Raw genomic sequence first — 23,938 nt, 5'->3', positions numbered from 1 at the left:
GAAATATTAACCGTTTTGATGCCTATTTCCTAGAAAAACACTCGAGACAGATGTACGTCTCAATGTGCATCCCCCTCCCCTAAGGTTGTAAGACTGTACAAGACCAGTAACTGTTGAATAAAGTTTCAAAATACCTTAAATACTTGGTAATAGGCCAAGAATCTGCTTCTTATTTACTTATAATACAGTTTAATAGTTGTAGGTAAGAAAATGTAAGCACAATTTTAGTGGAAGGTAGCTGCCAATCTTTTGAATGGTTCGATAATGCAAAGAGCAAAACCTGTTCATAAAAATGTATTTTTATTTCATTAAAAAAAAAAAAACTTCAATATCCCTCCCCCTCATGCAAATAACTCTCATATGAGAGTCTTCAAATTTTACGTTTTTTCCATTCTGGCTCATTCTTTGTTTCTTCGTCATCAGATTCAACTTGGGCAAACATGGTTTTGGGCTGAGTCCTGAAAGAAAGTTAAGGGAAAGAGGAAAAACTTAGTCGGCAAGTGTTTATCAGGCTTCGCTTCTCTCAGCAAGTGGAAGCACATTTGGGGACTCAATTATACCTCAATTATTAGGTATTATTAAACTTCTGGCAAAGAAAAGGATAATGCACATTTAATTATGTTCAAGTTCTTTTAAAGGTTTTCCTTCTGCGGCAGACTATGTATGTTGTCCTTTCCTTAAACAAAATGAAAATGTATCAAATTCAGTGGAATCTTATACATCCATAACCACCCTCCACCCGAACTCAGGTTAACCAGGACCGTGTGGGAGGCTAAACTATAGTCACCAAGCAAGAATCTACATGATCTCTATTTATAACTCTCCGAATGTTCCTAGACTTAAGTAGCCCCAATACACATGATTATGGTGCACATGGATAGGAGAATATGAGTCAACAGTTTTCTTATCTAATGAGATTAAAATAATAGATACTATATATAGCAATTTGGGCACTGCCAACAAAAATAAAAAACAAAACAGACAAATGAACATTCCCTCCACCCAACACCCAGATCAATGCTTGGAAACGTCAAGCATTTTAGGACATACAACTGAGTATGACTGCAGTAATACTGGCACACAGGACACCAAGCAATCTTTGTATTAGGGCCTGCTGTGCTTTGTAAACATACTTGGTTCAATGATATTCCTTTTTACACTGTTCACACAGAAAATAATTCCAAGAAAATGTCAAATGGTTATAATTTACTTTTGGTCATGATTTCCTTTTGAAAACAGCTCCATTACATTATGAGAAAACATCAAAACATTATATCTGAAGATGATACATGTTAGCTTACATCTTCATTTAGAGTTCAATTCATTATATCAAAGTAATTCCAGAATGGTAAAAATAATGAAAATAATTTCTTTTATTTAGCAAGTGAAATAGGGTTAAAGCCTTATATTACTAACCAGGTGGTTGCCGGCGGTGGGGGTGGGGGTTGGGGGAAGAAAAGAAATACGTGAGGAAGATGAAGAGGTACAAACCTTCAGGTACAGAATTAATGAGTGATGGGTATAAAATATACAGTGTGGGGAACAGGGTCAATTATGTAATATCTCTGTATGATAACCGCTGGTAACTAGGCTTATCATGATGATTACTGTGAAATGTACAGAAATAGCAAATCACTGTTTTGTACCAGAAACTAACATAGTACTATTTTAGGTCAATTATACTTCAAAAACAAAGAAACAAATAAATTCACAGAAAAAGAGATCATATTTGTGGTTACCAGAGGCAGGGGATGGCGGGGAGGGGGAACTGGATGAAGGCATAAAAGGTACAGACTTCAAGTTATAGACAAATAAGTACTAGGGACAAATGTACAACATGATAAATATAATTAACACTTCTTTATGTTATGTATGAAAGTTGTTGAGAGAAAAAAATTCCTGAGGGTTTTCATCATAAGGAAAAAATTGTTTTTCTAGTTCTTTAATTTTGTGTCTATACGAGGTGATGGATGTTCATTAAACTTACTGTGGTGATCGTTTCATGATGGATGTAAGTCAAATCATTATGCTGTACCCCTCAAACTTACACAGTGCTGTGTGTCAATTATAACTCAGTAAAACTGGAGGGAACAAAACCTTTGTATTACTTCTTGCTGTTTCTCTATTATCCTGGAGAAGAAGTATAAACCACCCACAGTCCATGCTGATGTTGTTGTGCTGATGCAAGCCATGTACTAGAATTCCTCAAGCACAAGTTAGTCACAATTCCTGTCTCTCCAGTTACCTACCTAGAGAGCCCAACCTGTCCCCATTTACAATTCAGTTGGTTAAATTTCTTTTTGTTACTTCAAGACACTGTTATGACATCTGTAAACAAGTCATAGCTCTAACATTTCCAAAGCCAGCTGCAGAGTTTCATAGGTCATGAATTGCTGAATTACTAGAAAGCAGGACCGCTGGTCTCTCACATGCTGCAAGGCAATCAGTGCGCATGACGTCTTTCATCTTCTTGCAAAGGTACTGACCACTTGGGTACAGACCAACCCGCACAGGAACAAATTTGTCTGGTTTAAAAATCCTTTGAAAGCCTGAAGCTGTGAGGAGTCTCTGAGCTAAGCCTCAGGTTGGGGATCCATTCCCAGTTTGGCACTGATTTGCTCTGTCACCTGGAACAGGTGTTTCCCCTCAGGGGCTTGGTTTCCTCCTCTATCAAATGTGGGGGTTGAATTTGATTAGTGGGTCCCGAAGGACTAAAGGCTCAGAGCAGACAATGCTGAAGTATGTGTTTTTAACATTAATTCAAGTATAATACAGACAGAAAAGTGCATGTTTTGTAAATGTACAGGTCTCTGGATTTTCACAAACTGGACATGCCATGAAACCAGATGAAGAAACAGAGCATGACTGGTAGCTCCAAAGCCCCTCATACTCCCCTCCAGTTACTAAACCCCCACCCAGAGTAACCATATCCTGACTTCTGGCCACAAAGGTCAGGCTTGCCTGCGTTTGTCCTGTCTCTGGGTGACGCCTACAGTGTGCACTATTTTGTGCCTGGTTTCCTCCATTTAGCATCATTCATGGTGCTGTGTGTAATGAGCATGTTTGCAACAATACATTCCAAAAAATACAAAAAAATGAAGGCAATACTGTGCATTTTACCGTGAGTTAAAATGTGTTTAACTTAAATTACTATCCTTTATTCTGAGATAATGTTCTTTTATTTTGTAATAAAATGTCTTGAAAGTTAAGCATCCGTAGAATTAACTACTTAATTTCTAAGGGGATAAAAAGAACACAGTCTTCTAAAGATACCTGGTAATGCTTCATAAGACACCAGCTTATCAACTTGAGTTGCAATGAGACTTAAGTACTAAGAAGGTGTAGTGCTGCTTTTTTGAGAGTATAAAAAAAGAAACTGAATGACAGGTCACAGGAAGAAAACCTAGAGCTTGAAAAGGCTATTTCATTTATGGAGTTACTTTTTTTTATAATCCACCTACTTCCAAAAGTATTTTTAGTAAGTTGGTGGCTAACACTGAAGGGCAGGGAATCAATGGAACCATTTAACAAGGGGCAAAAAGGAGTGATGATTGCAAAAAGGCAGGGGGGAACATTTTGGGGGAATGGAAATACTCCATTATCTTGATTGAAGTGGTGATTACACAGGTGTATATATTTGCCAGGACTTGACATGGGTGCATGTATTTTATTACATGTAAATTACAGCTCAATAAAACTGACTTATAATAAAGAAAATCAAAACAAAACAAATGAGTAGAAGGTCGAGAACAAAGGAATGAAAAGGTATGTAACTGAGTATAAAATTTAGCACTAAATTTCCTAGCAGCCAAGACTAAAGAAAAAAGGAAAAAGATTAGTTTTTCAAAGGAAATACCTTTATCCCCCCAGCACTGAATTCAGCAAAATCCACTGAATAAATTTTTACATCAGGGTCACTCAGACTGTCACTTTCAATTACCAGACCACAACAGTTTCCTTTTCCTCTCCAGATATTTTAACTTAAGATATATCAACTTGTTTGGAAGGCAGAATGGTCTTCGTTGTGAAGCTCCATGAAATTTATTTTAAATTCCACTTTTGAACTAATAAAAATGTTGTCAGCAAAATCACCATATTATGTGTATGCAACATCAAATCATGACAATTAGCTTTCATGTTCCACTTAGCATTTAACAACCATGCTTCCCTTCCCCAAATTGCCAAAACCAAGGCATAAACCAGTGTCCAAATTTTCCTAGCAATGCTTGCTTACCACTTTTTCTTTCACTTTGTTGGCCAGGTAGGGAGTAACTGAGTTTGAGAACTGGGTTTCTTTCAACAAATTGTGCTGGGGAAATTGTATATCCATGTGCAATGAAAGTGGACAGTTTATCTTACACCATATACAAAAATTAACTCAACATGGATCAAAGACCTAAACCTAAGAGCAAAAACTATAAAACTCTTAGAAGAAAACATAGGGGAAAGCTTTATGACATGGGATTTGGCAATGATTTTTTCAATATGACACCAAAAGCACAGGCAACAATAACAAAAATAGGTAAACTGGACTACATCAAAATTAAAACCTGTGCATCAAAGGACACAATCAACAGACTGGAATAAAGAACTGTCATTTAGTGGGTATAGAATTTTAGTTTTGCAAGATGAAAAGAGTTCTGGAGATTGGCTGCACAACAATGTGACTGTATTTACTAACACTACCAAAATGTACACTTAATAATGGTTAAGATGGCAAATTTTATGTTATGTGTATTTTACCAAAATCTTTAGAAAAATGAAGAACTAGACTCTTGTACTTGGGAAGAAGGAAGAACAAACAAACCCCCTTCCTGGGTAAAAGGTAGGCACCTTGGAAAGGGCCTTGGCCTCCAATCTGGGGCCATGCCTAGAACAGTGCTTCTCAAATCATCAGTGGTGCAAGGCCAGTTTTTGTTTTCTAATTGCGAACCTTATGCAGAAAAATATTTCTAGAAAAATAAAAAGATTATAAAATACAGATTCAAATTTTTTTTATTAGATTCAATAAATGCAAAAAATTGCTACAGCATTTTCGGAGCTTATCTCATCAGCACTGGCTGGTGGACCACACCGTGAGTAGCATCTGCTGGCAGCTCCATCCCTCCCCGAGCTTGGGAAAGAAAGGACTCAAGCAGGGCTCTGAAACCATACTGTAAGAATTTGTCTTCTTAACATAAACTTTTACACATGATGAGCTTCCTCCAACTGTAAGAAAATATTCTTCACGTCTAGAGAAGCTGTGTGATGCTACTGAAGACCTGGTGAAGGAATGAAGTCCGAGGCTGCACTCTCACAGGCCCCCCCCTTTAAGGAGCAGACTAATTCTCAGAAGTTCAGCCTGAGAGGTGATGTGGCCCACAGAAGGAAGTTCCCCTCGTTCCAACCCATCTGGCCCCCAAAACCAAGCCTCTTACGGCACAGTTTAGCACCTTCCACAAGAGCTGTATGCTGTTCGCTGAATAAAGACTAGGTTCTTCAAAGAATATTATTTGACTTCAGCACAATGAATATCTCTGCCTCATCTGGAGAATGCCGGTACTTTATTGAAGCAGAGGGAGAAAAATACAGCTTTAAATCATGCAGCTATTCTTTCTTGTCAGCGACTTTTATCTTTAATTTTATTTTCAACAGTTTTTCTTTTGAGATTTGTTTGGAAATCCATATATGAGGAAGACTCAAAAAATTTCAGTTCAGGATTATTTAGGGCATTTAAAACAGATTTCTTTAGTCACCACTTTTCAAGACAATGAAGAACAGGGATGATTAGGCAACTTCTAACAGAGTTAGGAATAAAACCAGGAGATTTCTTCCCTGGGGATGGCCTGGTCTGCCCTTGGCATAGAAAACTACCATAAAAATAAATCAGCAATGTCAAGCAAGAGTGAAATGACACATACAAAAAGATAAAATATTTTGAAAACACTTAAAAGCTGGTCCAGAAATTCCTACCTTTAAAACCAACAGGAAACCGACAAATAGCAAAAGTCCTCTAAGTCCCAACTAACCCAACTAAGTCACTGGCCACATAAAAGGGATCCCTTTCTGGGCTGCTTGAAGAAATGGAATTTATACACTGCTCTTAACACAGGCACTTTTGGGTGCTTCCATAACAAAAAGTAGGAACAAACCAAACCACATGGGCACTGAAGCCATGGCAGCAACTCAGGAAATACACGTATAAATAATGTGCAAGAAATATATTCTACTGCTTGAAGAAAGCATTCCCATTACCCACCCATTCCCTGTCTTCTGTTTAATCAGTTCCTCCAGAATTCTATTATCTCCTTTCTCGAGAGACAGGAAGTTATGAGCTCAAACTTACAGACTCACGGCAGATTTATCTCAGTTGCACAAAACAAAAGCCTATAAAGGGAGTGACCTAAAGAAAAAGGAGGCAAGGGGAACACCCACTGAGCCAAAGCGTCATGCATGCCCAATAGGTTAATGGGGATGAGGTAAGCCTCACTGAGACCCAATAAAGTACCCACCTGATTGAAATCAGCTTTATCCAGACTATTTATTTTACTGGTTTACTGTCCACACATATCCATTTTTCTAAGTCTTAACTGAAAACTTAAACTTACAGGAGGCTGATGTGAAACTTGTATTTTCCAGTTTGATTAACTCATTTGGCAAATAGTAAACATTTTTCACTTAACTATGTGTCATCTTGTTTACCAGAGTTACCAGGAAAAGGCGAGCAGATTAGATAGCAACATTATTATTACTGCTAACCACTAAATAAACTAATCAGAGGAGGGCTGAGGATTTTTTTTGTTTTATTTTAGCTTCAGTAAACTCTGCATTTGAGTAATAGCTGGTATTTCATAGAGTAACTATAAAAGCTTAAGCAAATGTCTTTCTCAAATCTATGAATTCTGAATAGCTAATACTTTATGCTGATTCATTTTCCCCTTGGAACATTTTTTAAACTGAATTCTCCAAGTTATTTGTACAAAGTGAGTCTTTTCCAGCAACTGTGTGTTATAGAAAAACGACAGAAGCCCAACAGAAACCAAGTCCCACTTTCAGTGTTTCCATTCAGAGGAATTCTGTGTAGAAGAGTCAGTAATGGATAAAAATTCTCCCTGCAACCTTCTAGAAGGGCACTGTTGGCTGCACTGTTTGTGTAAGAGATTCTAAGTGTCAGCAAGGCTGTCCTTTCTCTTTGACCAAGCTCGAACCTAGGCTTTCCACACTCTCCTCGAGTGCTCAAGTGGAGTGAAGCCTCAAAATGTCTCTGGCTGCAATGGGAAGCCCACAGGCCAAATTCTTCTTAGTTATGGATATTCTTCTGATACGATTCATTCAAAAAGCATAAAGCAATGCCAAGGTAACAGAATGAGTATGAGAGGAAATCACTTGTAATATTTAGTCATCTGTATGTGACTATAAACCACAAGCTTTTTTGGCTCAGGGCCCATGGTTTATTATGAAGGAAAACCTCAAAGTGAAAATCAATTATAGCCATGACTTGACAATCTGACACACTTGTTAACCCTGTTAGAATGAATACAGTCCAGATGAACTTTGACCCAGTCATCACAATCGCAGAATTATTAAGATTAAATAAAGGCTTGACCAAAAGATTCCACTTGAAATGGTCCCTTCTTTCTGGTGAAGAGCTAATCAAAGATAATTTTTTGAAAAAAATATTAGGGATACATAAGAAGATTGAGAGGCAACAAGATTTATCTAGATAAAGAATGTTCTATCTTGTTTAGGAAATGAACACATAATATTTTGAAAAATAGATAAACATATCTTAGACTCACTAAATAGGAGATAGTAAGTCATACTGCTTGTGTGAGAATTCAAAGACTGGGTGAGGGTGGGGACAGGGACATACATGAAGCCTGTGGAAATCAGAAAAAAAAGAGAAAGAGGGAGGAGAGGGAGAAACAACCAAAAGTACCCTCTAAAATCACCGTTAGTTACTTTATCACTAAATGGGTAAACAAGTTAGAATGATTAAATCTTTGAAGAGCACACAGGCCTGAGGCAGCCCAGGTAATGTCAGGTAAGTCCGTGCCCTAAGCCCACATTTATAAACTATGTAACTGTGTGCCACAATTTCTATCTGAAAACATGTATGAAAGCTGGGCATTAGTATAGCCCTGCTCTCCTACTTCACAGATGGGGAACCAGTGTCACTGAAGATAAGTGAATCTCAGAGTGGGAACTAGGCCACAGGACTTCTGATGCTCAGTCTAGCATTCTTCCTGTGTGCCACACGGGCTCACACAATAATCTTATCAGCTTCACTATTACTCAGCTTTTCTAGTAGCTACTATCAGTTGCTTTGTGATGAGAAGCAGTACACTACAGTAGTCAAAAGCAGAAGCTTGACTCTGAGGCCAGACTCCCTGTGTTCAAATTCCAATCTGCCCCCTGCTACCTGTATAGCTCTGGTCAAGTTATAAGCCTCAATTTCCTCATATGTAAAACTGGAACAATAGTACCACTTTCCTCACAGGACTGTTGTGAGGATTAAACAAATAATATGTATAAAGTTTTTAAACCAGTTTGGTAAGATTTAAGTATAATAACAGTGTCATTATTACTATATACCTCGCTTTGGCTATCAGGTGTTCCTCATTTCATATTTTTAAAAAGTTGCATGGAGAATATATTTGATAAAGTAATATATTTATTAAATACAACATAGCAGCTTGCTAATATTTTTTAAAAAATCCTGGGGGAGATACTTTTCTATGTAAATAATCTGTCTTCAGTATGACTCTCTATTATCGAAATAATCTACTCTGTACATGTGAATTTTCATAAGGGCGAATCACTTGTGGTTTATTTTAAATAATTACTTTTGTATTATGACCAAACTTCAGTGTGCAAAATAATCACCTGGGGAACTTCTTAAGATGCAGATTCCCAGCCCCAATCTCTCAGTCTAATTGAATTGGGATGAAGACTAGAAATCTGCATTTTTAACCCTCCCACTCCCACACTCGACTCTGACACAGACAGTTCACAAAATCACTTTGAGAAACACTGGCCTTCACAGAGGAATGTGGTGGTTAGTGATATTGGTCACATAACTATATAACAGGGGGGGGAAAGTTATATTTTTCTCTGCAGGTTTATGTCTCTTCCTGGCACAAAATAATATATAACTCTCACTCACTCAAAGAGTATCCTCTTTAAATATTGCCTACTAACTCAACATGACTTAAATGGACCCTTTATAGACGGGGATGATATTTTAATACACACACACATATAGGACACATATCCTGTATCAGACAAGACATGCACGCTGAAAATTAAATTGACTGAACCAGCAATAATGGCAGCCTGCCTGGCAAGAAAAGTGACCACGGCTGACAGAGCTGTCAGGCTGTCAGGCTACTGGCTGGGGTTCAGGCTCCCACACACAACTATCCCTGTTGATGTGTAAGCTAATAGCATTCTGGATCTTCATCCTGCCCACTCCCCAGCCAGCTCCTTTCCCCTCCCTCCAGCAGCATCTTTTGACAAGAAACTGTAATTGAATCCACTCATGGGTAGCTAAACAAGAGTCCTCTATAATTCTGCAGCGTTTTCAAACTTTCATGGCTATTACATTGTGAGTGCCAGGAATGAGACTTGAACAGGAATGAAACTTAGGTTCAAAGACTCTTTGTTCTCATCACTGGAGAATAAAGGTTCAAATGTGTCATGTGCAAGCAGGTAGATCTATGTAATATCTAAGTGTGCTTTTCTGCGATATAGCAAGATACAGTAAATCTTCATTTCATCACTGACACAAGTCAATTGCAGTGAAGAAAAACAACCAGACACACATTCTCAATTACAGTGACCTTTATGAAAAGATCCTTTTAAATATTAGCTTCCCTTCAAACACTTTGCCACTTGGCAGTAAACAGTATACTCTAGCAGGTGAACACAGGAGAAACTGCGCTGCAATTCTGGCTAACAAATTACATGCCACAGACAGACAGTGCCCTGAACTTAGTATGCAATGTAAGGTGACAAAACTGAGTAGAAGGAGAGGGATAGGAGCCAAATGCAGCTGCAGCAGAAAGGTGTATATTAAGAGAGGTCACAGTCCTCTCTTAATGAAAAGTTCATTAAATTAGGGATCAAGAGAAATGAAGTCTAATTGTAGCAGCAACCATTGTGACCATTAAGTCTCTAAGTTTTAGTCTCCTCACATTAAGGCAAGGATTTGACAATACCTGTTGCAGCACATTATTCAGCTGCAGATAGAACTAAATCAACTACAATGCAGGACAATGCCATTAGGTAACAGTAACCAATAAACAAAAGCAATTTCTGCTTCAATTAATTCTACTTAAAGAAAGTTGAAAAACGGGATGAATTTTTCCCCAAGAAAAGATTAATTACCAAAGCAGGCTCAGAAGAGTTAGAAAATCCATGAGGGAATGGAAAAGAAAGAGAACAATTGAGGAATTACTACCCACCCTCCCCTCCACAAAAGTATCAGACTTCGACAGTTTCAAAAGTGAATTCTATCAAGTTTTTACCAACTGAGTAGATTTAATGGTAGCAAAACAGTTTGAGAGTACATATAGAAAAGGTAAGCATACACAATTTTTATGAGGGAAGTCTGGCACCTGACAAAGAACAAACCATAACCCTGTGAGGGTCATACCAAAGATGCAAGGATGATTCAATATTAGGAATTTTGTAATGTAACTAATCATATTCATTGATCAAAGTAGAACTACACAGACATACTTCCACAGAGATACAACAAAGGAATTCAATGAAATTCAGCATCTATTTCAGATGAACACACTGCTGGCCTCTGTATGGTGTTATCTTCGCATGGGATGCTCTTCCCTTGGATATGTGCATGACTCATTTCCTCATTTCATTCAAGTCAAAGATCACTCCAGGAGAGGTTCTATCCTGATCACCATACCTAAACACAGTGCCCATTTCTCTCCCTGATTACTCTATGTCCCCTTGTCCCTATTTCAGCTTTCTTCGTTGCACTTACTACCATCTAACATTTATGGATTTACTTGTCTGTCTCTGTCTATTGGAATACAGGCTCCATAAACAACTTAGAACAATACCCAACACATTGTAGGTGTTCAATAAATCTTTGTTGAATAAACAAATAAAATAAAAAGAGATGAATTTAACATCTTGCATGTGTGTGTTTTCAAAAGGTGTCATGCCTTATGAAGAAACCCATTAAATTGAAAATAAAATTGCTGATAATTTGACTTTTTTTCCCATCTATAGAAAGGGCAATTCCGGGGTGGGGGTGGGGGGTGTAGCTCAGTGGTAGAGCGCATGCTCAGAATCATGAGGTCCTGGGGTTAATTCCCAGTACCTCCATTAAAAAACAAACAAACAAACAAACTTAATTACCTCCACCCACTAAAAAAAAAAAAGAAAAGAAAAGAAAAGAAAGAAAGGGCAGTAACATGTTTTAACGTAATCCTATTAAAAGTTCAAAGCAGGAAAAGGATGTGCAGTGTCATTGTTATTATTTAACATTGTTCTGGCAGTACTAGTCAATATAATTAGGTTAAGATAAAGAAATAGCAGGTATAAAAATTGGAAAGGAGAAGATAAATTTTCATTATTTGCATATGGTATAATTTTATGCTTGTAAACCCCTCTAAATCTGACCACATTAAAATATATTTTCCTTCACATGGGGAAAAATGCCATAAAGTAAAATAAAAATGACTGACTGGGAGAAATATTTGCAATACATGACATACAAAGGGTTAAGCTCCTTAATATAAAGAACTCTTACAAATCAGTAAGAAAAGGGCCAATCAACCAAAAGATAAAAGGGTAAAAGACATAAATAGAAAGTTCACAGGAAAAAAGGCTTTCAACATATGAAAAGATGTCTAAAAATGTAAAAATTCAAGTGTAAACTACAATGGAATACAAACTTTCACCTATCAGATTGGCGAAGATAAAAATACCATATTCTCTTAGCAAAGAGGAGGGGAAGGAAGCACTGACACATTGAATAGGATAGTTAAAAACTCTCTTTGGAGGAAATTTTGGCACTTTCTATACACATTTAAAATGTAAATACCCTTTATCAATGGCAATTCTATTTGCACATGTGGACAAATAAGTATGCCCAAGGATATTAATTTCAGTATTGTTTATAATAGCAAAAGCCTGAAAACAATGCTAATGTCTTTCAATAGGGTGTTGTTTTAGAAAAGTATAATATATCCATACAGTGGAAAAATCAAGAAAGTATAAAGCATGAGCTAGACATGTACAGACGGGTCTGGTCCAATCTCCCAAGTAATAAGGAAAAAAACCAATAATCAAAAACAAAAACCAGCTTGTAAAACATGTTATATGCTTGTTTTTAAACAATGAATGTATCTACACATGTCTGCTCATTTATACATGGACTCTGCCTCAAAGGAAATACAAGAACCTGTCAATGGTGGGTAGAACCGTTAGTGGCAGAACCAAGGAACTGTGGATTAAAGTGAAAGAGAGCTTTCAAATTTCTCTTGTCTACTCTTTAGCACTGCTGGATTTTTTTTTTAATTGTGTGCATGTATTACTTAAAATCTCAGACATGAAAATTACCTTCTCTAAATAATTATTTGTCAGAAGTTAGAACAATAACCTGAAGGTTCTAAGGCCAGGTTCCTGGCTTGGTAGATTCTAGCAATAACTTGCTATCCAGCAGGTTCTAAAAGTTGTCTTCTTGGTGTCTCATTTTCTTCACTGATAAGTTTGACACCTTTCTATGAACTATATATTGCTAACATCAATCATTAATCAGCAAACAGCATTATCTCAGTATTTGTGGAGATACCTCAATGATTTACTTAGTGTATAAATATAAACAAATCTATTGGAACAGTTCACTATCAAAATGATACTATGTTTGGCAAATTTTAAACCATTGCTCTGTTCACTCTTCTTTCCTCAGCTAATTTTTGGTATGCTTTTAAATAAGTTTTTTGAAATACAAAAAAACTCTTAATAATAATAGAAAATAACTACTCCTTAAAAACAGAAGTGTCAACAGAGGCATGATCTATAAGCGTATCTGAGTACCAAGGATGTGTTGACATACATTAGCTTATACATACACAGATTCTATATAAATGAAGGCTAAATGCACACTATTTAGCTGGCCAGACTTGACACAACCCTCCAACTGATTATTCAGAGATGTTCCATCTGTATTATCTGGTTATTAATACATGCTGTGAACACCCACCAATGACATTACATAGTGAAGTCTGTTCTGCTACAATACATACAGCAGAGGATGTGGTGCTCCCCACCAGATGCCCTCAAACCCCATCAGCATTTTTCTGCAGGCTGCTTTCACTGACAGCAGCAGCAGCACCCATCTCTGTCAGAGGGCTGTCAGCAGGTTGTTAAAGCCCTGGAGAGCTGGAAGTGCCGGAAATGTCTCCCCCAGTCCTACCTCCAGCCATCACCAACGACCAACAGATGTTGGAGTGGAAGTGCTCTGGTTACTGTGCTGACCAGGGTCTCCAGGGTTACCCTGTGGGACTAAGCCAAAGTGATCCTTCCTGGCACCTTGTTTGATACTGTACCCTTGCTTGGCATAAATCATTTTTATAAGAGTCTTTATCCCAGGGTCTGCTTCTAAGGACAGCATGTTTTTCTTTGATGCAAAGTAGCTCATAATGAGCAGCAGATAGGGGACTGATATTAGTATAACATGTAAGTTCAGTTGGTTTCTAAAGGATTTTTTCCAGTATATAAATGGTTTGAAAAGTAATCAGGGTCCAGATTTCTCATAACTGAAGAGAAAACTTTTGCAATGTGTAAAAACATCAAGAAAAAAGCTGAATAACTTCCAACAATACAAAAACACAAATGTACAAATTTATTCAGTGTTAGTAACTGCAAAATACTGGGAACAACCTAAACACTCGTACATAGGAGAGTGGTTGAATAAACCATGGTACATCGACACAATGGAGCATGATGCAATCACAAAAAGAATGAGAATGAGCTCTACTGAACTGATGAAGAGCGATGTCCAGAGCATACTGCTAAATGAAAAAAGGCAAAGCTCAAAAGAGTATACCATGCTACTCTTCATGTACAAAAGGAGGGAATATAAGAAAATATTTATTTGCTCATTTGCACAAAAGAAGATAAACCAGAAATGAAAGGGACTGATTGCCTATAGCGGTGAATGGGAAAAGGACTGAAAGGGGCTACTGGAATGGGGGGAGCAGGGATAGAGAAGGAGTGATACTTCTCTGAGTTTATCTCTTTTAAAGCTCTGACCCCTAGCACCACAGTAATATTTCACATACCCTACACACCCTAAAAAACAAAAAGAAATATATATAAACACTAAAAATAAGCCTAACTGCATTTTCAAATGAGTAACATAATCACACTGATGAGAGTGGAGAAGAAAAGATATAATCTAAGTAACTATGAAAAACAGTATCATAACTAGACATGGTAAGGATAAAAAAACAAAAAGAATGATACACAAATGCTATAACCTAGTTAGGGAAAGTGTTTCTCACAGGTGGTTAGCAATTCTAAAACTGCTTTAGGTGTATATTGGAATCGAACAAATAAGTAAACGTATTGTAGATAATATGAGCTGCATTTCTCACTATTAGAGAAAGAAGCTACAAATATGGAAAGGAGAAAGGTTAAATGAACCCTGTGGTACAGGACTGAAATCAGAGGCACCAGTTTAAACTCATGGTGTTTAAAAAATATATACAAACAGATACATACAGAACTATTATGTGTGTATATGTGTAGGTTAGTACTCATACATACATATCTGCACTTTGTCAGCTGAGAGGACTTAGAAGCAATGAGCACATCTAGCACCAACCTCCTGGTTTCTAAACATCATTCTCCAACAAAAAGGAGCCAAGGCTCCTTGGAGAAGTGGTTGATTCTAGGACTGTGGCAAAAAAAAAAAAAAAAAAAAAAAAATGAGGAAGAAGAACCTGGAATATCTTATGGTGTCAGAAAATAAGGAAGCACTAAAACTAACAAAAAAAACCCCCAAAACCCCAAAACACCTTTCTGAAAGGAAACAGGAGCCATTCTGAAGGAGATTCCATTGGTTAAAGTGGGAACAAACTAAATAATGACAGTATTGAATTTTAGTCCATAAAATAAAGTATTTTAAAGTCCATACTGACATTAAAAAAACTTGAAAAAGAAATAAATGTGGAAGAAGGAGTAATTCTTCCTTTCAGTAGAACTCCAATTGACAAATGCAGGAAAAAAAGAGGGAAACAGAAAATCACCACTAGGCAAATACCATGGTAATGGCTGCTGCCAGTAAATCTACCCATGGATGAGAAAATGAGAGAGCAAAAGTTTAAGGACAGACAGGATTTGCATGGTCTTAAAATATCACCCCCAAGAAAGTTATCAATTCAAAATGGAATGACAGTAACTTTACAGTGGAGAAACTTGGCAGATACCACCTTAACCAAGTGATCAAAGTTAGCATCACCAGTCAGTCCTTGATATAATGCACTAAGAAGGATACAATATCATTCCTGTGTAATTTTTGCCAAGAATGCATAGTTTTATTCCAATCATGAGAAAATAATCAGACAAACCCAAGCTGAAAGAAAGTGTACAAAGTAATAGAACAGTGTTTACTGAAAGCATCAAGGTCATGAAAGATGAGAAAGAATGAGAAACCGCTATGATTGGCAGAGACTAAGGAAAAGTAACAACTAAACGCAACATGGGATCTGAGACAGGATCCTGGAACAGAGAAAGGATATTAGTGGGGAAACTGGGAAAATCACATAAGGTCTGTCTGTAGCTTAGTTAACAGTATTGCACCAATGTTAATTTCATGGTGTTGCTGATTAATTGTACCATGGCTATGTAAGGTGCTAACGTTAGGGGAAGTTGAGTGGAAAGTTTTCATGAACTCTCTATACTGTTTTTACAACTTTTCTGTAAGTCTAATATTAGTTTAAAATTAAAAATTACCCCCCCCCCAATTCTACACTAGTGCCATTCTTTACTGTAAATGTAGCTGGTTTGGCTTTAAGAACCACTACATGTTCACCTCTGTGAAGCTATCTGAGGGAATCTGAGCAGGCAGGCTCTATTCTGCCTATGTAAGTGTTACTTACAAACAAAAGTCAGTCTTTCATAACAGACCTACAAGCTGCTCCCTTTCATTTGCTTTTCACCCTCCCTAAGATAATGCATATAGGCAGTGGTTTGTATTTTTTTTTAATCACAGGTATAATGGGTTTCACACAATGGGTTTATACTAGGCTATAACTGATGGAACTGGCCTACTTTAAAAATTTACAATTTTACAGCCTGCAGATACAAACAAATGCCTTGGTTTCAGGACCATGAGTACCTGGCCTATCTTTCATGCTCAAGAATAAACAAGACATGGAGAAGTCAGAACCTCAAAGCAGCCATTGTTATGTTCTTCCCAAATCATTAAATGTAATCATTTTTCTGTTTTAAAAGGCTGTCTCCTTACTTGGAATATGCTGGAGACACCCAGTACGGGTTGTCCTCGGCTGCTTTGGCATGCCGCAGAATGGCTTCCCGGGGATTGCTGTCATCTGTCTTGTCCAAAGCAATGTTCTTCACAATGTACGAGGACAGAGTGCCCCCGTGGGTTCCAACCCGGCCGCCACGACCTGTTCCAAAGGAGAAAAACCAAGTCAGAAATGGAGTGAGCACGTATCTTGTGTACACTGGACTTACCTGACAAGTCTGGGAATCCCACACTGCTGGCTTCCAAGAAGGCCAGTTAAACAAATGACAGGGTAGGGCCAGACATTCAAGCTTTCCTGATTTTTGTCACTGACTGAGGACTCAAGGATTTGAGCACTCTGGGGCTTCTACAGACTTTGGTTTGAAGCACATAAATCTCTAAGTAATTGGGTATCATCCTTTCAGCTTTTATTTATAATCACAACCAGAGTAGGACATCACCATTCCTCAACTCCCCCATAACATTTTAAAACAGAGATACTTTAAATTACACCTTAGCTGCCTAATTTACATAATGACACCAATGTAGGAAGAATTACGAATAGTTTGCTATGCATATGCCTTAAAAAATTCCTCAGGTATGAACATCTGAAATTTAACTAACAAAAATAACCAATATTTGCTAGATGCTATTTTAGTTTTAAACAATATATCTTAGGGCTTGCCACCTTCCAAGTACCCTGTAGGAGAGAAAGCAAATAGGATGAACTGACCGAGTCACATTATTTTACCAGAATATAATTGCTCCCATAGACAAGAAGCTCTGTACGGGCAGGAATTTGTTCCCATTGGACCCTCAACAGCTAGCCTGGTTCCCATTACTCAAAAGATGTATGACTTTTTAGGAAGATTAAGAAAAACAAAAAACACCATACCACCACACATAAAGCCAAGTAACACTAAAAGATTAATTTTACAAATCAAGATAAGAAGACTAAGGCAGGACATAATTGCCGAAGAATCTGTATGACCAGTAATCATTGCAGCACTTAGAGGAAGGAGAGAGCCCTTCAGGCCGATGTGGTGGTGGGGAGAGGGTATTTAGGAAGCGATAAATCCAATTTGGGAGAACTCAGAAGACAGAGAAGGTTATTTTCAATGAGCAGAATGGTTTAAGTACAAAAGCACAGAAAGAGGAACGTTCAATGGGTATTTGAGGGCAGAAGTTAACCAATAGCCATATCAGAAGATCAAAGGAGGAAAAAAGTGAGGTGAAACCTCACAAGTGGATTAGAGTCAGCCTGAAGAGAACTCTGAATCTCTGGAAATGCAACTGACAATGTAAAGCTTGTGAAGATTTGAGGGCAGCAGCAATGCGAAAGCTAGAGGGATTGGGAATCAAAGCTGTGTGTAAGATGAATAAAGCTAGGGTGGTGAGGACAGAGAGTAACTGGGAATAAGGTGCCTAGTTAGAAGAGTTTTTTGATAATCCAGGCAAGAATATTATTTAGGAACTTTTGATTAGGCTGACGGCAGAGAAAATGGAAAAAAACCTGAGATTGGTATATGAAATATTTTCAATGCTGAAGGGGCAGGTAAGACAGATAGAGGTCCAGAACTCAGGTTCGGATGAATAAACAAGTCAAAAGGTAGAAGCTTGTGAACCTAGGACAAATGGACACTACACAGGTAATAACATAAAATGAGATCCTACGAAAGGTATGTGCTGTATGATAGCCAGTGCTGTCTTGCTTTCTTCTGGTACCTACTTTCTTAGAAAGCCTGTGGATTTTTATTCATTTTCTAGGGAAATAGGCAGCTCCATTTTATCAGCATAGAACTAGATGGCCACTTTCTGCCTTGTGGGAAATCGAATCCAGCCTCATATTCTGGTCAAAGTACCCAACGCTGTATATTAAGCCAATATTGAGAGCAGTGGTTAACACTAGTTCCAAGAAGCCAGAGTTCCACTGAGGTCACCTAAAGGCTCTAGTTGGAGGCGGAGCAGACAGGGCTCCAGGTTTCCTTTCCAGGTTGGCACGTCAGCCCCATTTTCATCAGTTTTATGCACTGGGTTTCTGCATCAGATCTTTGAGCAAAAAGTTCTGGTGCTAAAAGATGTCTGAAAACCCTAAAAGATCTTCCAAATTCTGTATCAATGACCCCACATTGCCCCCCAGCCCCTCTGCAGGTCACCAGCAGGATCACAGTCACCTGGGCCTGCTACAGGAGGTTCAGGCTTGTGTGACTTCAGGGGATCCAGTCTGTCCTTCTCCAGTTGTTTCCTTGTACTCCGTTGGCGGGGCTCACGGAACATAGGCAAGGCATGAGCTACGAGAAGTCATATTTGAAAAATTTCATTACGATAATAACCCTTCCATCCAAAAACATAGCTAAAGCATGACTAACTGAAGATGAAGTGGAAGTCATAATGACAGCCTTCATCTAATAATAAAAGACAGTCTTACTGCAACCAATTAGCCAATTTCATGTGAAACCAGACTCATTGTTCACCTCTCCTGGCAGCTAATGGCACTCAGGAAATACTGTCAAATACTGTCATGGAAACATCAGTGAGGCTCCCCATCTCCCAAACCATGGGTAGCAGTTAAACTTAATTTCTGTGGTTTTGAAAAGAAACATTGGGACCACCTCTTTTCTTTTCTTACAGGACCCAAATGTGAATAGCGCCAATAGCTTGCTTGTCAGACCTGAAGTTTCCTCAGATGCCTCACAAACACTGGAATCACTTCACACGTTTCTGAAATGTGACCACCTCTCAGGAGGAGTTGACAACACGAGTAACCGGAAGGGAGGAACACTTATCCCACTGAAACTGGGATAAAGGTTGCCTTGAGTGGAGGGAGGTGCCTGAATCTCTTGACATGGTGACTTGATGGGGACTTATCCCTTCTTCTGTATGGTCGACAAAAGAATAAAGATCAAAGTGATACTTATCTAACTGCTGTGGGTTGTTTGTCATAATTAAATTTCAGAATATAAAAGAGTATACAAATTTAAAAGGGAAACAGTGTGACATTCTGGGGGAGAGGGAGAACATTATTTGGGGAAGAATTAAATATCTTTTTTTTTATCAAAAAAAGTACCAAAATAATTTCCTTGAATGTTTATATGCAAAGTAAAACATCTTTAAGAGAGAAAACTGGGGGAGAGATAAAGGGAATTTATACTATGAATGACAGAATGTCTGTAACACCTCAAAAACACTTCTAGTGCCCCCCATCCTCTGCCCCTACTTTCAGCCTGGACCAGGACCGTATCGCTCACTAGTAAAATACGCCCGCCTTGAGTCAGGGGAGCTGAAACACAGCCACCCATCACTCTGTCAGGCAACATGACACAACAGTATTTTTAGGAGGGGGAAAAATAGCTTTTCATTTCAAACGACTGCAGGAATTTAAGTAGGCCGCATGTAATCACATGAGCTAGACTGGTTATGACATCGACTTTTAACACTTCTACTCTTGCAAAAAGTGTCATGGGATCTCTTTACTGATCATAAGCTCCAAGGGACTTTGTCTTACATGAGACCCACCACCAGGGAGAGAACCCAGCAGTGCAGCGCCCCCTGGGCTTTAGACTGAGCCACTGATAAAGTCCACAAGGGCATCTGCTAATGACAACTGCTACTGCATCCAAGATCTCCTTCCCAGTCGCTACCTGTGACAGGTCTGAGACTGTGACTCTGGGAAACAAAAACTAGTCAGATTAATGAGGTTGTGTAACAAACCCGGGAGAAGCTGCTCTGTCTTGGTAGTTAATTTTACATCTGAAGGTCTCACCTGGATCAGTCTACCACATGGCCAGAGAATTCAGGCTTTTCCCTTTTGGGCTGAAAAGTTACATGAAATAACCCTGTCTCTGTGATGAGTCACAGAAGCTAAAGGGGTTAGCTATTATGTGACTTGCAGTCCTGCCCACAAGAATGGGCTATTTTGTAATACACGCCTGAACTCTGAGGGCTTCTTCTGTTTCTAAAGCCATGAGACCACAACACACCAGAAGAGAAGACAGATGCGTGATGGACAGACTGTGCTAACAACTTACGGGTGATGATGTAGTCCTGGGTTAGAGTCTCTGCTTGTTTCGCCTTCCGCTGGGTTTTAACGACGCATAATTTTGCTCCCCTGAGGTGAGTAAAAGCAAATTATTTTCTTTACTTGGTCTTAAAAGTCTATCTCAAAAGTATTAGGTACTTTTAGGAACACACTCTGTGCACACCATTTTACCGAGTCCTTGACTTTCTAAGGAATGATAACAGATGGAACCCTCAGTGATAAGAGATTAAACATACAGGAAAGCAAGTCCGTGAATCAGTGGAGAGGTAGCTAGGCAACAAAAGGCTTGTTTAAAAAATCTATAGAAATAACCTAATATTAAGATCTTAAAGAGATATCAATAACATGAAGCAACTTTTCACCCTAAAGGTCATAGGGCTCAAATTTTAGTTTATGTCTCAGATGAAAGCAACCTGGGTGGTCCACATCCCAAGTGGCATTTGTCCACATCCCAAACGGAAGAGTACAAGTATCTGGAATTGAGTCAGCTTGGCAGTGCTGCCAAGGGGCTACAGCCCAAGCATATGTGGGATTAACCAGAAGTCTACTTAGAACATTTCACTTCTCCTTAGCAATAGTAGCCCTATCAGGAGGAACAAATACAAACAAGCAAAATTTTTAAGTAAAGATTTCAAAGATAGTGCCTTCTACAGGGTGCTGTCAAATGGGGTTTACTATTTTTTCAAGTTAAACAGACATCTTCCCATTCTAATTACACTGGCATTTTTTATTTCTTTATTAAAAAACAAAAACAATCCTACTTGTTTTTGAAGACTACAACATGTAAATTTATTTTATAGGGCAAAGGTTCTAACTCCAGAAAATTCCGGAGGAAATAGGACTGTCTGCTTCTATTCAGAGCCAAATAATGGCCAATAAATATTCATTAATAGAGGATGGGTTTCTTTTCCCCCCAAAGAATGTGGGACCTCAAAAAAGGTTTATGGAGGAATCAGTAAATTTAGTATGTGAATTTTAATACTAGCTAGTCATGGTTTACTCTAAAGAACAAGCTAATCAGTCACTGTACCTTAAGAGAGAAACAAAACCATCCTTTTTTTTGGGGGGTGGTGACACGTGTCCACCTTTGTGCCCAAGGAAAACAGAAGTAATTGAGGCACTGCCTCAAGTGAAGTTTTTGGGCCCCTGAAACATGTTGGTATGATTAAATCTGGCATTTAGGGTGGACAGGGGTTGAAGGGGAAAGTACTTGTGCTGTCCTCCTTTGCTGGCCGAGAACAACCCTGCCAAACATCCAAACTGGTACCTGATAAAAGCCCAAACAGAAAGGGAACAAAATGGACTAGCTGTTTCTATTTCCTGTAAGTGGTCAGTTCCCCGCTTTGTTAATCCCTTACATGTATCACTGCTAATGCCACTGTCCAGGGTGGTATGCAAAGTGGGCAGGACTTTTTCCCCCCTTGCACTCAACATTTCAGCTAAAGAACTGCAAATCCCCAGGAAACTTTCACTTTGAATTCTGTATGGATCAAGGGAGATATCCAAATCCTCTTTAAAGCACAATACTAGAAGTTTGAGGCTTTACTCTGTGCCAGCTGCATTTTCTAAAAGGGTGGATCCCCATCAAAGAGGGAAATAAATAAAAGCAGAGGTGAAAAAAAAGCCCTCCCCCCAGTTGTTGTCATCCATCTAAAACAGGCAATACTTATGAAATACCTCTGACTCTTGTTGGGGTCATAATAGACTTTAGCCAATCCATTTCCGGTCCCCACCATGATCTGGTTCAGCTTTGGATGCCACAGGCAGCGGACAACACTCTGAAAAGGAAAGGCATGCTAATCAACTAAAGAGATAACATATAAATGGAAAAAATCCTGCTGATACTTTGATGGCTAGTTTACTAAACTGAATATCATGGGGATGGCTACCTCTAAACTTTTAGGACATTTTCTTCTAAACCATGGGGTCGTGTTCCTGAGGTTAAGTTTCATTCCATCACTTATTATCTGTGTGATACTCTAAATTTAAAAGATGCTCCCTCCCTGACATCCCTCTTCTCCTTTTCTGATACCCTAGAAACCACAAAGTTAGGCTTTCCCAGCTTCACTGTCATGTGAGACTGGCATTGTGGAATGCTGGACCCACATTACTCAGTTCATTTTACCACTGAAGCAGATTTAGTGTTTCATGCTTTTACACACACAATATGCCCCTCTGGACAGCATATTGAGACCAGGTGGCTATTGTTTTTAGTTTACAAAGATCTAAATCTCATAAAGCTTTTTAGGAACAACACACATTTGCAGGTGTTGAATAATATCTCCCTATCTATGAGATAAGCCAGTAGGATAATGCAGAAGTAGACAGAGATACAAAATACAAAGACTTGAATGAAAAGCTGTTTATGAGAAGGTTCACTGGAAGTTATGATCCTTTGAATTCATTACTAGTAAGAAAAATAAGTGGTGCTCTGGGGTCAGAAAGAACCATGTAGTTCTCAGTGAGAACTACAACCTGTTTTTAATTTTTGCTGAAGTAAGAGGGCAGAGGTGGAAGGGACAGCAAGGACAGAATTAAGTGGAAAAAAGATGAAACTAAGGTTGGTAGGCAGAAATACCACACACATGGATCTGCAGAGCTCACTCTGATATTACAAGAAATGAGTGGAAACATTAATTCAGTGTTCATTGGGAACCTATCCCGTGCCAAACAGCATACAAGGACTAAGGGGAAAATGGTACAACTAGATATTGCCGTTTTATGTTCTAATACTAAAATGCAAATCATGGAATTTCTGTCTCCCAAATCTATCCTGGGCTGAATTTCTTTGGTTTCTTCTCCCCAACCATCCAGCTCTTTTGTTAAGACAGAATATCTGGGAATCTCTGTAATCTCTTTTGATAGAAATTCTGGCTCTCACCTGACTGGCAAAAAAATATGCATATAGTTAAATGGCTACAAATCCTTCTCTGAGATTCCTGAGAAACTAAGGAGGAAATATAAGAGTCTGCAGAACGTCTAATTTATGCCTGACAATACTCTAGAAGATGGTTCTTAACTCTGCACCACTGAGGAGGGTTGAGATGTTCTACTGAGAAAATCAAATCAGAGTGGCTGTGCTTCCCCTGTCGTTGGGGGAAAACTAAGTTAAAAGGGCAGGTTTTCACAATTTTAAGTTTTCTTTCCACAATTTTTCTTAAACCTATGGTGCCTGCTACCCAATGTCTGCTAGCAAGTGCTAGAAGATGATAAAACATATACACTGGTGAGTGAATATTAACAGAAAAACTTGAAAATAGTAAATCATATTTTTAGTAAAATATAAAAATAGTAAATCGAAGTTTGACTTTTTGTGTGTGGGGCTGTCATCAATTTTGTGCATATGCTCATGAAACTTACTTTATAATGCATACATATAAAAAGTCTTATTTTCTCCTAATAACAATGTACCT

The 23,938-nt window shown here is 38.4% G+C and overlaps 1 protein-coding gene across 1 annotated transcript in view; it reads right to left on the bottom strand.

The window, feature by feature from the left end:
• Window positions 1–283: 283 nt before the first annotated feature.
• Window positions 284–23,938, bottom strand: part of WDR70 (WD repeat domain 70) — a 233,168-nt gene continuing 209,513 nt past the window's right edge. Inside the window, exons 14-18 of the mRNA XM_006185141.3 lie at window positions 22,203–22,303; window positions 20,515–20,594; window positions 18,661–18,777; window positions 16,487–16,649; window positions 284–458 (exon numbers count right to left, since the gene is read on the bottom strand). Of these exons, the coding sequence (XP_006185203.1) occupies window positions 371–458; window positions 16,487–16,649; window positions 18,661–18,777; window positions 20,515–20,594; window positions 22,203–22,303 (549 nt within the window). The 3' untranslated portion in view covers window positions 284–370. The remainder of the gene's footprint in view (window positions 459–16,486; window positions 16,650–18,660; window positions 18,778–20,514; window positions 20,595–22,202; window positions 22,304–23,938) is intronic.

Source organism: Camelus ferus, chromosome 3, assembly GCF_009834535.1.
Source record: "Camelus ferus isolate YT-003-E chromosome 3, BCGSAC_Cfer_1.0, whole genome shotgun sequence".
NCBI lineage: Eukaryota > Metazoa > Chordata > Mammalia > Artiodactyla > Camelidae > Camelus > Camelus ferus.
The sequence above is the reverse complement of the archived record's forward strand: the minus strand, read 5'-3'. Positions and strand labels throughout refer to the sequence as shown.